Source organism: Carya illinoinensis, chromosome 5, assembly GCF_018687715.1.
Source record: "Carya illinoinensis cultivar Pawnee chromosome 5, C.illinoinensisPawnee_v1, whole genome shotgun sequence".
NCBI lineage: Eukaryota > Viridiplantae > Streptophyta > Magnoliopsida > Fagales > Juglandaceae > Carya > Carya illinoinensis.
This window is the reverse complement of record NC_056756.1, coordinates 40,160,418-40,173,485: the sequence shown is the minus strand read 5'-3', so window position 1 is coordinate 40,173,485 and position 13,068 is coordinate 40,160,418. Positions and strand designations below refer to the sequence as shown.

Genomic DNA, 13,068 nt, shown 5'->3' with positions numbered 1-13,068 from the left:
CGGCCAAAATTTTTTAAATAAATGCGATTAATTCACACAAAATAAAGCTAAGACAATCTTTTACGAGTGGCTCTATAACTACACATCGGGATTTTGATTGGGATCCTGTCAAGATAAAAACCTTTTTTTATGTATTTTTTTAAAGATTTTAAGTATTTTAAAAACAAAATTCACAATATTATTAAATAAACTCTTCCTTAATCATTAAGTAAAAAAAAACACAAATTAAATTTTCAGTCGGGAAAAGCCATGTGTGGCTTTAGCATTTCTCATCTTTTATTTAATGGTAAAAATAAGCTAAGAAACATTTGAAATGAAGAAAGGCAAAAACTTTCAGCTAGGGTATAACTTACAAATAGCAGCCCCAAAAAAGTGTAACACACGCCGGCTCAAATGGAGGAGGAAGTGGTGGTCGGCGAGAAGCAAGAAGGGAACTATGGCAGTCAAACCCTATTGCATGTGAAGAGAGCCCCTGACAAAAAGTGGAAGACGAAAGTGAAGTGTGCGTGACAGTGAAGTGTGTATTCATGGTACGTACATTTGGGTATTGAGAAGAGTTATAAACGGTAGTTAAAAACGTAATAATAAAATATTAAATATTAATAAAAATAATGAAACTAGTACCGAACTGATTTTAAACCAACCAAATCCACCGACCAATGCGGTCCACTTCACCAATTTTTCTTTTTCCACCCCTAACGATAATTTGTTCTATAGATAGAACGATGAATCACACTTAAATTCTTTTGTTCAATTTGTTGTATTGGCTTCGCGAAGGGCAACCAAAAATGGAATAGCGTTTTTTTTTTTAAATAAATTGAAGAAAGAAAAAGTCTCACTTGCGTATCCCTCTCTAACAATCGCACACGACACCAGCACCCATGGATCCTCGTACGTTTGAGTAATTATTTAGGGATGGTTTGGGGGTAAATAATTGATTATTATTTATTATTTTATATTTATTTTTTACTATTTTATAATACTATTTATTACTATTTAATATTTTTTTATTACTATTTATAAAATATCTGAAATTATTTCACTATTCAAACACAAACTAAATAATTTTAAAATATAAATACACATTATTCTTAACTCATTATAGGTTGCAAACAATTTTAATGAGATGACATATTGTGATAAGTTTGGAATACATGTCATCCATCCCCTTTTTTTTTTTTTTTTTCCAAATTCAACTTTTTTTTACAAAATTTTATTTCATTTTTTATTTTTATTTTTTATTTTTATTTTTTTATGTGGGCTTGCTTTTGACGTTGCATGTGTGTTGCAGTAGCTACAAGTAAATGGTAGCAGAGGTTATTAGACTGGTCCTATGATGAATGTGGTCCTTAGAATTTGCAATTTTTGACGTTCTCCCAAATTTTAATCTTTTACTTTTATTTGTAAGTGCTATATTGAAAATAAAACTGAAAAATTGATACGGTTTATGTGATATATTATATTTATTTTATAATAAAATTAATTTTAAAATTTAACATACCGTATTTATTTATAAGTTTATTTTTATAAAAAAAATTTATGATTAAAGCATTTTTATTGATGGAAGAGTTTTTATTTTTTATTTTTCCTTTTTTGTTTAATAGGTGATTTTGACTTTTCGGTAATCTAGTTTTAAACTCCATCGATCCTCAACTTTGATAATGTGGTAGTGGAGAATTGGGCTCCAATCCAACTCGAGTCCAAGAATGGGATTTGTGCTCATTGTCCTATGCAAAAATTTCAATATTTTATATATGATTAATGAATATAAAATAATTATATTATCTTTGAATTATTCATATTTATTTATAATTTAGGTGTCTTAAAAAAATTACTTAATTACTTTAAATAGGTGTAAATAGTAGAGTATATATCTACATATTACATATAATAACATATATTATTATATAATATATTAGTTAATTAATAGCATATATTATTTTATATTTTATATGATCAATGATGATAGATTAGACGAAAATTATATAATTAACTTATATAATTATTATATAAAATAATATATTATATATAAAAAAATTTGTGCGTAAACATTTCAGTATGATTAAGTCCAGTATGGTCTAAAATACCAAACCCCGAGACCGAATCGAAAATTGAATTTCTCAATTACCATGGATCGAGACCAACGAACATGATTTTTGGTTCAGTTCATTTGATGAATCAGTATAGACAAAAAAAAAATAATAATAATAATCCAAGAATTTTTACCCTTAGTCAGGTTCCATTATTTTAAATACCAATCTTAATTAGCGATGTACAAGAAATGACGGGAACAAACGTCGTCGACGGGAACCGGTCAAAATCAATCTATTGATGGTAGGAAATTGTTATCCAGATGACTAATATACGAGAGGGTGAATTGAGTTGTACTTAAAAATAAATAATTATAAATAAAATACATAATATAACAAATGAACAAAATATGAAGCAACAATAAATATAAAAAGTAAATGTATGATAGAAGCAAACTCAATATTTTAATGAAGTTCAGTCCCACTGTCTATGTTCTCGCCTCAAACTACTCCTTGAAGATTTCCAATTTTACTATTCAACCTATTTTAGTTGGAGATAGAAATTTATTACACCTTTAAGTAGTATTACTACAAAGAGTCTATGTAAGACATCATCTACACTTACAATCATCTTATACATGGTGATTCAACTATTTTCTATATATAACACTTTTTACATACACAAGGGTTATACACATCATTTTACTTATATAAGAATTGATAGTGGGTAGGTTATTAGAAAATACTCCTAAATGATTGAAATTAAAACAATACAACGTAAACTATATCTATCTCAAAATGAACAAAGGTAAGGTTTAATGCTTAGAGAATAGAGGTTGAAAATTTTGAATGAATATTATAAAACTTGCAATTGATATGTGTATACTCTTGTTGTAAATTTGAAAATCTCAATTGAACTATTTATAAGCATATAAGACTCCATTTTCAAATTTAAAAAGATTCACATGTTAAAAAGGAGCACCACGCATTTTTCAAATTTTCAAAAAAAAAAAAATCCCCTTTTTGCAATTGTCAAAAACAACATAATTTACTTTTCAAAATTTTTAAACTTAATCTTTTACTTTTCGCATATAATAAAATGAGCATTATTTACTTTTTAAAATTTTTAAACAAAATTAACTACCTTTTACATATGTCAAAAAAAGCATCAATCATTTTTCAAAGTTTTCAAATCTAATATTTTATTTTTTACATATGACAAAAGGAACATTATTTACTTTTCAAAATTTTTAAACAAAATTATTTACCTTTTGCATATGTCATAAAGAGCATCAATTACTTTTTAACATATTTTAAAATAAAACATGCACATGTAAAAAAAGACTATTAATCATCTTTCAAATTTTCAAAATTCAAAATTTTAATCATGTCATGTACATGTAAAAGATAACAATCAATCATATTTCAAAAATTCAAATTTCAAACTTTTAGTTTTCAAATATATCATGTATATGTGGAAAATGCAATTTAATACTTATGAGAAAAGATTCATTTTGAGGCTCAATCCAATTTCAAATTTTTTTAAGAGATGTACAAATTTACTCTAAGAGCTTTATTTATAAGCTTGTTTCCTTTCTTGCTGATACTTGGTTTGTTGATGTGTTTGGTTCTATTGTGTAGACAGTTTAAACTTGAAACTCATTTATGCTTGAATTTATTTTTTATCATCAAAATCCAAATGTAGATATAAAATTATATTAAGTTTGAAACCTTGGGTTCAACAGAAAAACAAGAAAATGACGTCAGCCGATTCGGTCTCGGTCTAAACTAGGTTCAAACCATCGAATTAGTCAATATAATATATATATATATATATATCTTAGGTAAAAGAACGTCATTTTATATGTGACATATATAAGAAAAAATATAAGGGAAACACCGAATGACGTCGTTTAGATCTAGGGTTTAATAATTCATTCCCTCCCTCTTCTTCATCCCGATTCTCTTTCTTTCTTCTCTCTCATTTCTTGCCCCGCAGCACATCCCTCCCCTCTACTCCTCCTTCACGCTGCTCAACCTATCCCTCATCTCTTTGAAATCTCTCATCCTCGGCTTGTCCCTCACCACTCCAAGCTCTCTCATCTCTCATCTCTAAAACGTCCCTCTGAGCTCTCTATCGTTCACACTTCACAGTTCACCTCTCTTGTTCTCCTCTCATTTCTCCCATTCATCTCTCCTCCTAAGGTTTTGTTCTGAATTTGTGATTTTGTTGTGAATTTTTTAATTTGTTTTGAATTTGTTATGTAAATTTGGGGATGGGTTAGCAATCGATCGATACTGACTGTTGAACTGATTGGTACCGATCGTAAGATTCAGGCCAATTCTCTCTCTCCTTGTCAACTGGTTTCTTTAAGCACCACCGTCTTAAAAAACTATTGGTGCGATTTTGCATATCGATAGGATCAATTTTAAGCCCTAGTCTTGCCAGTTTGGGTGGTGGAGTATTCTCAGCATACTCTACTACTATTTATTATTTTATTATTATTTTTTTCATACTTTTTATTATTTTGTATTTCTATTTATTATTATTTAATATTTTATTATTATTTTTTCACTACATTTTTCTTACTATTCACAAAATATCTGAAATCATGTTAGTACCCAAACATAGAGCTGTAAAAAAAACCAGGAAAATCGGTCCATACAGGCCCGAACCGGACCGAATGGACCGGTTTGGTCCGAAACTGATTTCTGAAAATAAAAAAACCGGTCGAAATCTGTCTGGTTTCAGTTCCGAACACTTTTGGCCCATATCGAACCAGTTGTATTTAATATATATTTCATTTATTTTTAAATATTACATATAATATGCTTTATATTACATAATAATATAAATTATAATTTATAAAATAAAAGTTTAATCTTAAACATGAAAATTTAGTTGATCATATGCTTTAAATATAAAATATATATTAATAATGTTTTATGGCCTAATAAATTAAAATTATGAACAAATTCCTTTTGAATATTTGATAAATACATACTAATGTATATTAGTATATTAATTACATTTTTTGCCTACTAGTATTAGTTATTATATATAAATAACTATATAAATCATTATAGTATTAGTAGTTATAATAATACTTACTATATCACTAGAAGTCTATATGATACTATAGTGAATCAATGATATAGTAATACTAATACTATTATATAGTTATACTAAATTAAAATCACTATAGCAAATACTAATCAGTAATCACTATAAATTTAAATAATATTTTTACTAAATCACTATAACTAATACTAATATATAATTATACTAATACTAATAGTCTAATACTATTATATAGTTATATTAATCACTGATTCACTATAACTAAAAGTCTAAATCACTATAACCATATATAGTATTAATATTACTTTGACTATCACTATGACCATATATTATTATATACTATATAATATATATTCCATAATGTATAACATATAGTATTAGCATCACCATATCATTATATTATATATATACACTAAATGTAGAAGTAACACTATAACTATATGAAGTATTAATATCACTATTAGTATAGTATATAGTATTAGTATTACTATAAGTATTGGTATAGTCTATAGTTATTTAGTATTATAATATATACAATTATTTATTAATCATATACAAAATGTAAAAACTAAAAAGTTTAATATATTGAGTTATTAACAATTATCAATGTATCATAATACATTGACATACTCTAAGTCTCTAAGTTAGTAACAAATTAGCAATTAATATCATATTATAATTATAATTAATTATTTTTTAATGAGTTAATTAAAAAATCGACATTAAATAGTTTACTTAATTTTAATTTTACTAATTTAAATAATTAATTTATGTGTCAAAAAGATAAAGAATCACAAGTTAAAAATACATCCTATGTGCCAAACAAGAAATGATGTTGTTTAGTATAAAATTAGATTTAAACAGCGTTGTTTAAGTCCACTTGGGGGAGCATTTTGAAATTGAGTTGCATGAAACGGCATTGTTTCACTCAACTCTTTTTTTTTTTGTTTTTTTTTTTAAATAAACCGTGCTTTGAAACGGCGTCGTTTGGGTCCAATTTCAATCCAAACGGTGCCGTTTCAACGTTAGTTTTCCTCACCCCCCCTTCTCCAATTCCTTTCAGTTTCCAACTTTCTACTTTTCCTTTTCACTTCCCCCTTCCTCAAAAGGCGAAACCCTAGCCCTCCCTCCCTTCATTGCATCCCCCCCTCTCTAGCCCCTCTGTGACTCTATCAAAGTTCTCTTCATTCTCGTTGTCGCTTCTTTTTGCTGATTTCTGATTGCTAATTGGTACTCTCTCTCTCTCTCTCTCTCTCTCTCTCTCTCTCTCTCTCTCTCTCTCTCTCTCTCTCTCTCTCTCTGTCTAGTTTTGAATCTTTTTATGGTGTTGAATTTGGGAAAGTAGATTGCTTCTTTTTTGATTGCCGATTTTCTTGTCATATTTGTCACGTATTAATGTTAATGCAAAATATAAATAGATGCATATATAAATGTAGTCTCGTAGGTATGGTTGTGCCGATATAAATGTAGTTCCTTTGGATTGAAAACTCCAAAGTGTTTGAGTCTGGTGTTATGGCTTGATTTTCTCTTACCTATTAAAAAACTTTTTGCTCGGCTTGTTTGGGTTTCAATGGCATTTGGTGTGGCTTTTTGGTATGTTTTGAAAAGCAAACCTCAACCTGATTAATTGGATCCAGTGGAGTATTTTCCTTACAATGCATTCCTTAGCTTTTGATCACTTTAATCAAGTTAAATTTAGTTGGAAACATCAATCTGGATTTTATATTTTGTGTCTACTCATAGTGATAATCACTGCAATCTGCTATGCACATCAGCTGAGATTTTACTTCATTATTTGATTTTTGTGGAGATTTTGTAATGGAGATCTTGTGGTGCAGTTTGTGGGGATTGTATTATTTTAATGATGGAGATTTTGTGGAGGGTTTTTGGTAGCATGAGTCAACTGGTTTTTAGTGCAATTTTGTAATTATTGTTTCACAAACAAGGGATGGGGCAATGGTTTTGCCTCACTTAGCTGCTAATAGCTTGAAGGATAATATGTTGAAATTTAGTTTTTTTTTAATAAATAGATTTTTTTTTTTACTACAAATTTGTATTTTATTAAAATTGAAAAACCGAACCAAACCAGATCGGAAACTGATAAAACCAAAGTACCGGTTTAAGAGGGTAACTGGTGCATAATCGATTTTGAAAAATACAAAATAGGTGCCTACTAGTTCGGTCCTAGATTTTGTTCAAAACTGGACCGGACCGGATCGTTTACACCCCTACCCAAACTTAACTTCAATTGTGCACTCATGAAGGAAAGGAAAAGAGAATCTCTTGAATTAATGCATAAACAAATGGGGGAAGATGTGCTAGGATTCTAGCAATTTTGAACTCACCCATTGCATTAGGTGAAAAAATGAATACGCTAGAAATTTCAACACGTAGAATACAACTCCAAGAGAATATGAATGAGTATGCTAGTCTCATTTTTCATCATAATCACAAATCTTTTTGGACGAGTGTATAAAGAATAACACACTGCTTATGATAGAAAACAATTCTCAGTAATTTTATTGATTCAGTTTTCGAGTAGATATATACATCATGCATGTTCTATCTTAGGAAGGTATATAAAGTCTAAAATTTGAAAATATACAACAGTTACAAAATAATAAATGTACAGAAACGTATAAATTGATTTTCCTTTGCTGTCACAGATTGCTGAAATCGTGGATATGCTTGACTATTTACAGCTTCTATTTTTGGTCACTACTGTTTTCCTTAATACGCTCCTGCAAGATTGGACTGCCATCGGCTAGACCAAGCTTGAGTCTCAGAAATTCTATATGCTGTTTTGAGAGTGGCTTTGTCAATAAGTCCACAAGCTGATCTTTAGTGTGAACATGACGGACATGGAGTGTGCCTTTTTGAACTAAGTCACGCACAAAATGTAAATCGATTTGAATATCCTTCATCCTTGAATGTTGAACTGGATTGAAACTCAAGTGAGTTGCACCAAGGTTGTCACAAAGAAGTAGAGGTGGTGCCTTAAGCGAGAAACAAAGTTCATGAAAAAAAGCTAATAGCCACATAGTTTCCGACGCTACATTAGCAAGTGCATGGTATTCAGCCTCAGTGGAGGAGAGGGCAACAACTTTTTGTTTCTTAAAGCTCCATGAGATATGATTGGAGCCAAGAAAAGTAATATATGCCAAAGTGGAAGTGCAATCATCCTTATTTCCTGCCTAGTCAGCATCACTATATGTTGTCAAGCATGAAACAACTGATTTTTTTAGTTGAATGCCATGAAATATTGTATGCTTTAGATATCTCAGAAGCCTCTTAATTGCTATCCAATAAGTAACAATCGACTTGTGCATGAACTGTGAGAGTTTGTTGACAGCAAAGGAAATGTCAAGACGAGTCAAAGAAAGATTTTGGAGGCTGCCTATCACTCGTCTAAACTCTGTACTATCAACAGCCACAATACCCTCAATCAAATGGAGAGAAGTTGTGGTTGAAAGAGGTGTGGATACATCCTTAGCACCACTCATATTTGTTGTTTGGAGTAGGTCCAAAATGTACTTGTGTTGTAAGAGGAATAAACCTACACAAGTATTAATAACTTCAACCCCAAGAAAAAAATGCAGAGCAACCATATCCTTCAATGAAAACTGAGCCCCAAGTTTTGAAATGATCAAGTTCACAAACTTTTTGTCGCTACCGGTAATAACAAGATCATCAACATAGACAAGAAAATAACAAGTGATTGAGTCATGTCGATATATGAACAAAGAAGAGTTAACCTTCGAATTATAGAAACCAAGTTGAACAAGAGCATTCTTCAAGGCTGAATACCATGCACGATGGGCTTGTTTAAGCCCATAAATTGCTTTGTTTAATTGACATACAAAATCTTGATGGAGTAGTTGAGCAAAATTATTTTGTAAAGATTTATTTTCAATCCTAATCATATCGCATGATTTATGATGTATTATATTTTGTTGATAAGTGATTTTAAATACCGGGATGTTATATTTATTGCAGTAAGAATTGGTATGATTTATATAGAATGAAGGATAAGTTTTGAAAGAACATTTTGCACTTGTAGTGTTTCTCATTAATGTTCATTGATTTAAAACAAAAGAAGTAAACTACAGGACTATAGAGATTTTTTCAAAAAAAATACAAAAAATACAAAAAAAAAAAAAAAAAAAGAAAAAAAGAAAAAATTGAACCAAGGTGAACTCTTCCTTTAACTGCATTGCTGGTACGCGAACGACTAGCATACATATTGCTCAACTTTTTCCATGCTTCATGAGAAGTTTTCGTTGTGGCAATGAGTGGGGTTATGGTGGAAGAAGTAGATGCTAGAATAGCACTTAAAATAAGTTTGTCTTGCCTAACCCAATGGATTTTCCTAGAGGAAGACGTGGTTGTGCCGTTGGAGAGAGGACACTGGGAAACACCAAGAACATAGTCCATCATATCATACCCAATGAGCAATGCTTCAAATTGAGGAAAGGTGGAGGGGGTGAGTTTTTCATTAATATGGGCAGTGATATTAAGAACAACCAAGGGATTTTCAGAGGTAAAGATAGGTTGAGTATTTGGGTTTGTTGCGGAAGACATGGTTGGATCTTTGCCTCGTTAGAGCTAGGTCTCCTGATACCATATGAAGAATAACACACTGCCTTTGATAGAAAACAATTCTCAATAATTTTATTGATTCAATTTTCGAGTAGATATATACATCACACATGTTCTATCTTAGGAAAGTATATGAAGTCTAATATACAACAGTTACAAAATAATAAATGTACGGAAACGTATGAATTGATTTTCCTTTGCTGTCACAGACTGCTGAAATCGTGGATATGCTTATGCTTGACTGTTTACAGCTTCTATTTTTGGTCACTATTATTTTCCTTAATAGAGTGAAGGAGCAGAGTTGTTAGCATCACAAACCCACCACCTTATAACACACTTAAGATAAATGATATTCTTCTTCGTAGATTTGTCATTTCCGATCAAAGTTGACACGTCAACAGGTAAAATTGTAGATGACAAAATTTAAGACAAAGATTAGCATATACTCCAACAGTTGAACTCTGAAGTAGCAATGATAATGGAGAAATAACCCAACAAATTATTCCCTTTACATACAAACAGTGGACCACAGATACAGGGGCAACCATCCTGTAAATAGAAGAGAAAGAGCCAACATTGATATCTTAACTACAGATTCATGAAGTCTTCATGCTTGTAACATAAGAAAATTAAAGCTATCCATTCACAATCTAGGAAATAGATTGGCCTTCAATGGATCCTTCATCACCATAGTGAATTCCTGCTTCTCTGACAAATCAACATCATCACCATCCACAGCCTTCCACTCAAAATTCCATACTAAATTGGCAACAAAGTACTCCAAATGAAGCATTGCCAAACCAAGGCCAGGACAGATCCTCCTACCAGCCCCAAACGGCATCATCTTAATCTCCCTGCTTCCCGTTATGTCAAACACTTCCCCTCCTCCTCCATCACTACCTCTCAAGAATCTCTCTGGCTTGAACGCCATGGGATCTTCCCACACCTTCTGGTCCCAGCCCATTTCTGCCACCATGAAATTCAAAGTGGCATTCTTGGGCACCGAGTAGCCTTCCAACACGACATCCTCCGTCACAGCATGTGGCAACACGAAGTGCCCTGGTGGGTGACGCCTTAAGCCCTCCAAAACCACTGCCTTCAGATACGGCATCTTGTGCAAATCCTCTTCCTTCACCTCCTTTTCTGCATGCCCTCCCATAACCCCTTTGATCTCTGCCCAAAGCTTCTCTTGGACATGGGGGTATTTCACCAAATTCGCCATGATCCACTGTAACGCCGTGGACGTTGTATCCGTGCCCCCGTCGAGAAACTCCGAGCACAAGGTGACCATCTCCTCCACGCTAAGCTTCCTCTTCCCCTCCGGCAACTCCAAATCCAACAACGTATCCACGTACGACACCACAAACTCATCATCACGATAACCTTCTAGGGGGGCGTCCTCTTTTGCCTTGCTTAGCCTCTCTTGCTTCACTCTCTTCCTCGCTTCTATCAAAGGCCCTAGTATAGCATTCTGGTCTCTCCGAAGGTTGAACAACTCTTCCCAACGCTTGCGGAATAGCATCCTTCCAAGCCTCGGCCAGAAATTGAGCATATTAAAGCGACCAAAGCTCAAAAGCAGGCGACGCTGGATGGTTTCGATTTCTTTTATCTGGTTCTCGAGGAGCTTGTCCCCGAAGCACATCAGAACCAGCAGGCAAAACATAGCGTACCGGAAGTGGTCAATCAGGCGGACGGGGTTAACTAAGCCGGATTCGGTCGTGGAATGAGATTCAAGGCGGTTGAGAAGGATGTCCAATACCCACTTGCGCGCGCGAGAGTAGGACTTGACACGCAAAGGGTGGAGAATCTCTGAGGTGAGGTTTCGGCGGAAAAGTCGCCACGTTGGTCCGTAGAAGGAGGAGCTGATGTTGCACTGGTTGTTGGAGAGGATCTTGCCAGTGGGGAGGGCGGGGGGGCGATCAGCGAAGACGGCGCCGTTCTGGACGAGGGCTTGGTGGGCGATAGAGCGGTTGGCGACGAAGATAGCCGGACGGGAGCCGATATGCAGAGTAACGATGGGGCCATACCTGGTGTGGAGGTTGCGGAGTATGGGCTCGAGCTCGGAGAAGGACTTGCGAAGCAAATAGAAGTTACCGATGATGGGTATGTTGAGGGGTCCGGGAGGGAGCTGCTTCTTTCCGGAGGATTTCTTGAAGACGAGAAGGTTAAGGAGGGCTACGATACAGAGGGAGACGATGATGATGAACCAGGTCTCCATTGTTGACCTCAACGATAAGATTATGCTCAGCTCAGTCCAGTTCAGTATTCGACCAATTTTGTGTGGCAACGGTGTACATGTGAAGTTAACGCAAATGGAACTCCGAATAGACTCATTTCACTATTTTATATCAACTCAATCTCTAAACGAAAAAGCCACTTGCCTCCGAGTCCGAGACATTCGGCTCGGCAATTATTATTATTATTATTATTAATTTTTTTAATACTTAATTATTATAATTGTATCGATATATTTTTTTATTTTTTAAATATATTAAAAAAATAACTAGTGATCATATAAAGCAGTGCTATTAAGAAAGCAGAGTAGCTCACTTTATTTTTAAATTATTAAATTTATCTTAATTTAAAATTTTTTAATATATAAGACTCATAATTTTTTTAACTTAATACTTTTTTACGTTTGTAATTTTTTTTAATTTCTTATTAATATATTTGAACTCATCTTAATATTTAAATTCATCTTAAATAAATCTTACAAATCTAACTCTAATATCTCAATTTATTATTACTTATAAAAATTTAATTTTATAATTTATTTATAAAAAATTTTAACTCGTCTTAATTTAACTCGATATCTTAATAGAACCCTCAATTATAGAAATCTGATCCTTAATTTATTATTTTTTGTAACATCACATCAGCGATCCGCGTGAGTTTCTTATACGACGTGGCGATTAGCATGATTCTAATTTGTGAAAAAGAGGAAAAATCATGTCAATGGTGAGAATAATGTCGTTGTCGATTAGGAAAAAAAAAAAAATCGTTGTCTTTACCCTTTATAAGGAGGGAGAGAGAGAGTAGACTAGAAACCAATCTCCATTTGTAAGGATTAGAGTATTCACATCCGGGTTTACATATTGGAATTTTTCCTATAATTTAGAGAATTATTTAGGGTTTTGCTCAAAAAATCATTCCCATCCGGATCTCCATTTTGCGATCTATGTTTCCGGTCTGTACAGAAATTCTCCATCTTTGTTAATCTACTGTACATCCACATCGTATATTTGGCTCCAGCATTCTCCCCTTCCATCCCACGGCTTCTCTTCAGCTTTTGTCTCTCACCTCATCACCCACCCGTCAAGGCTCTCTTCTTCTCTCATCGTCCCGAGGGTGCTCTCC

General features: G+C 32.8%; 1 protein-coding gene across 1 annotated transcript; it reads right to left on the bottom strand.

Moving 5' to 3' along the window:
• Positions 1-10,133: 10,133 nt before the first annotated feature.
• On the bottom strand, positions 10,134-12,034 carry LOC122309283 (cytochrome P450 89A2-like). The gene has a single exon (XM_043122689.1). The coding sequence runs from the start codon at positions 11,927-11,929 to the stop codon at positions 10,355-10,357; it is 1,575 nt and encodes a 524-aa protein (XP_042978623.1). The 5' UTR covers positions 11,930-12,034; the 3' UTR covers positions 10,134-10,354.
• Positions 12,035-13,068: the final 1,034 nt, after the last annotated feature.

Coding starts and splice junctions, on each gene's coding strand:
- LOC122309283 (XM_043122689.1), bottom strand. CDS start 11,929: ATGGAGACCTGGTTCATCATCATCGTCTCCCTCTGTATCGTAGCCCTC.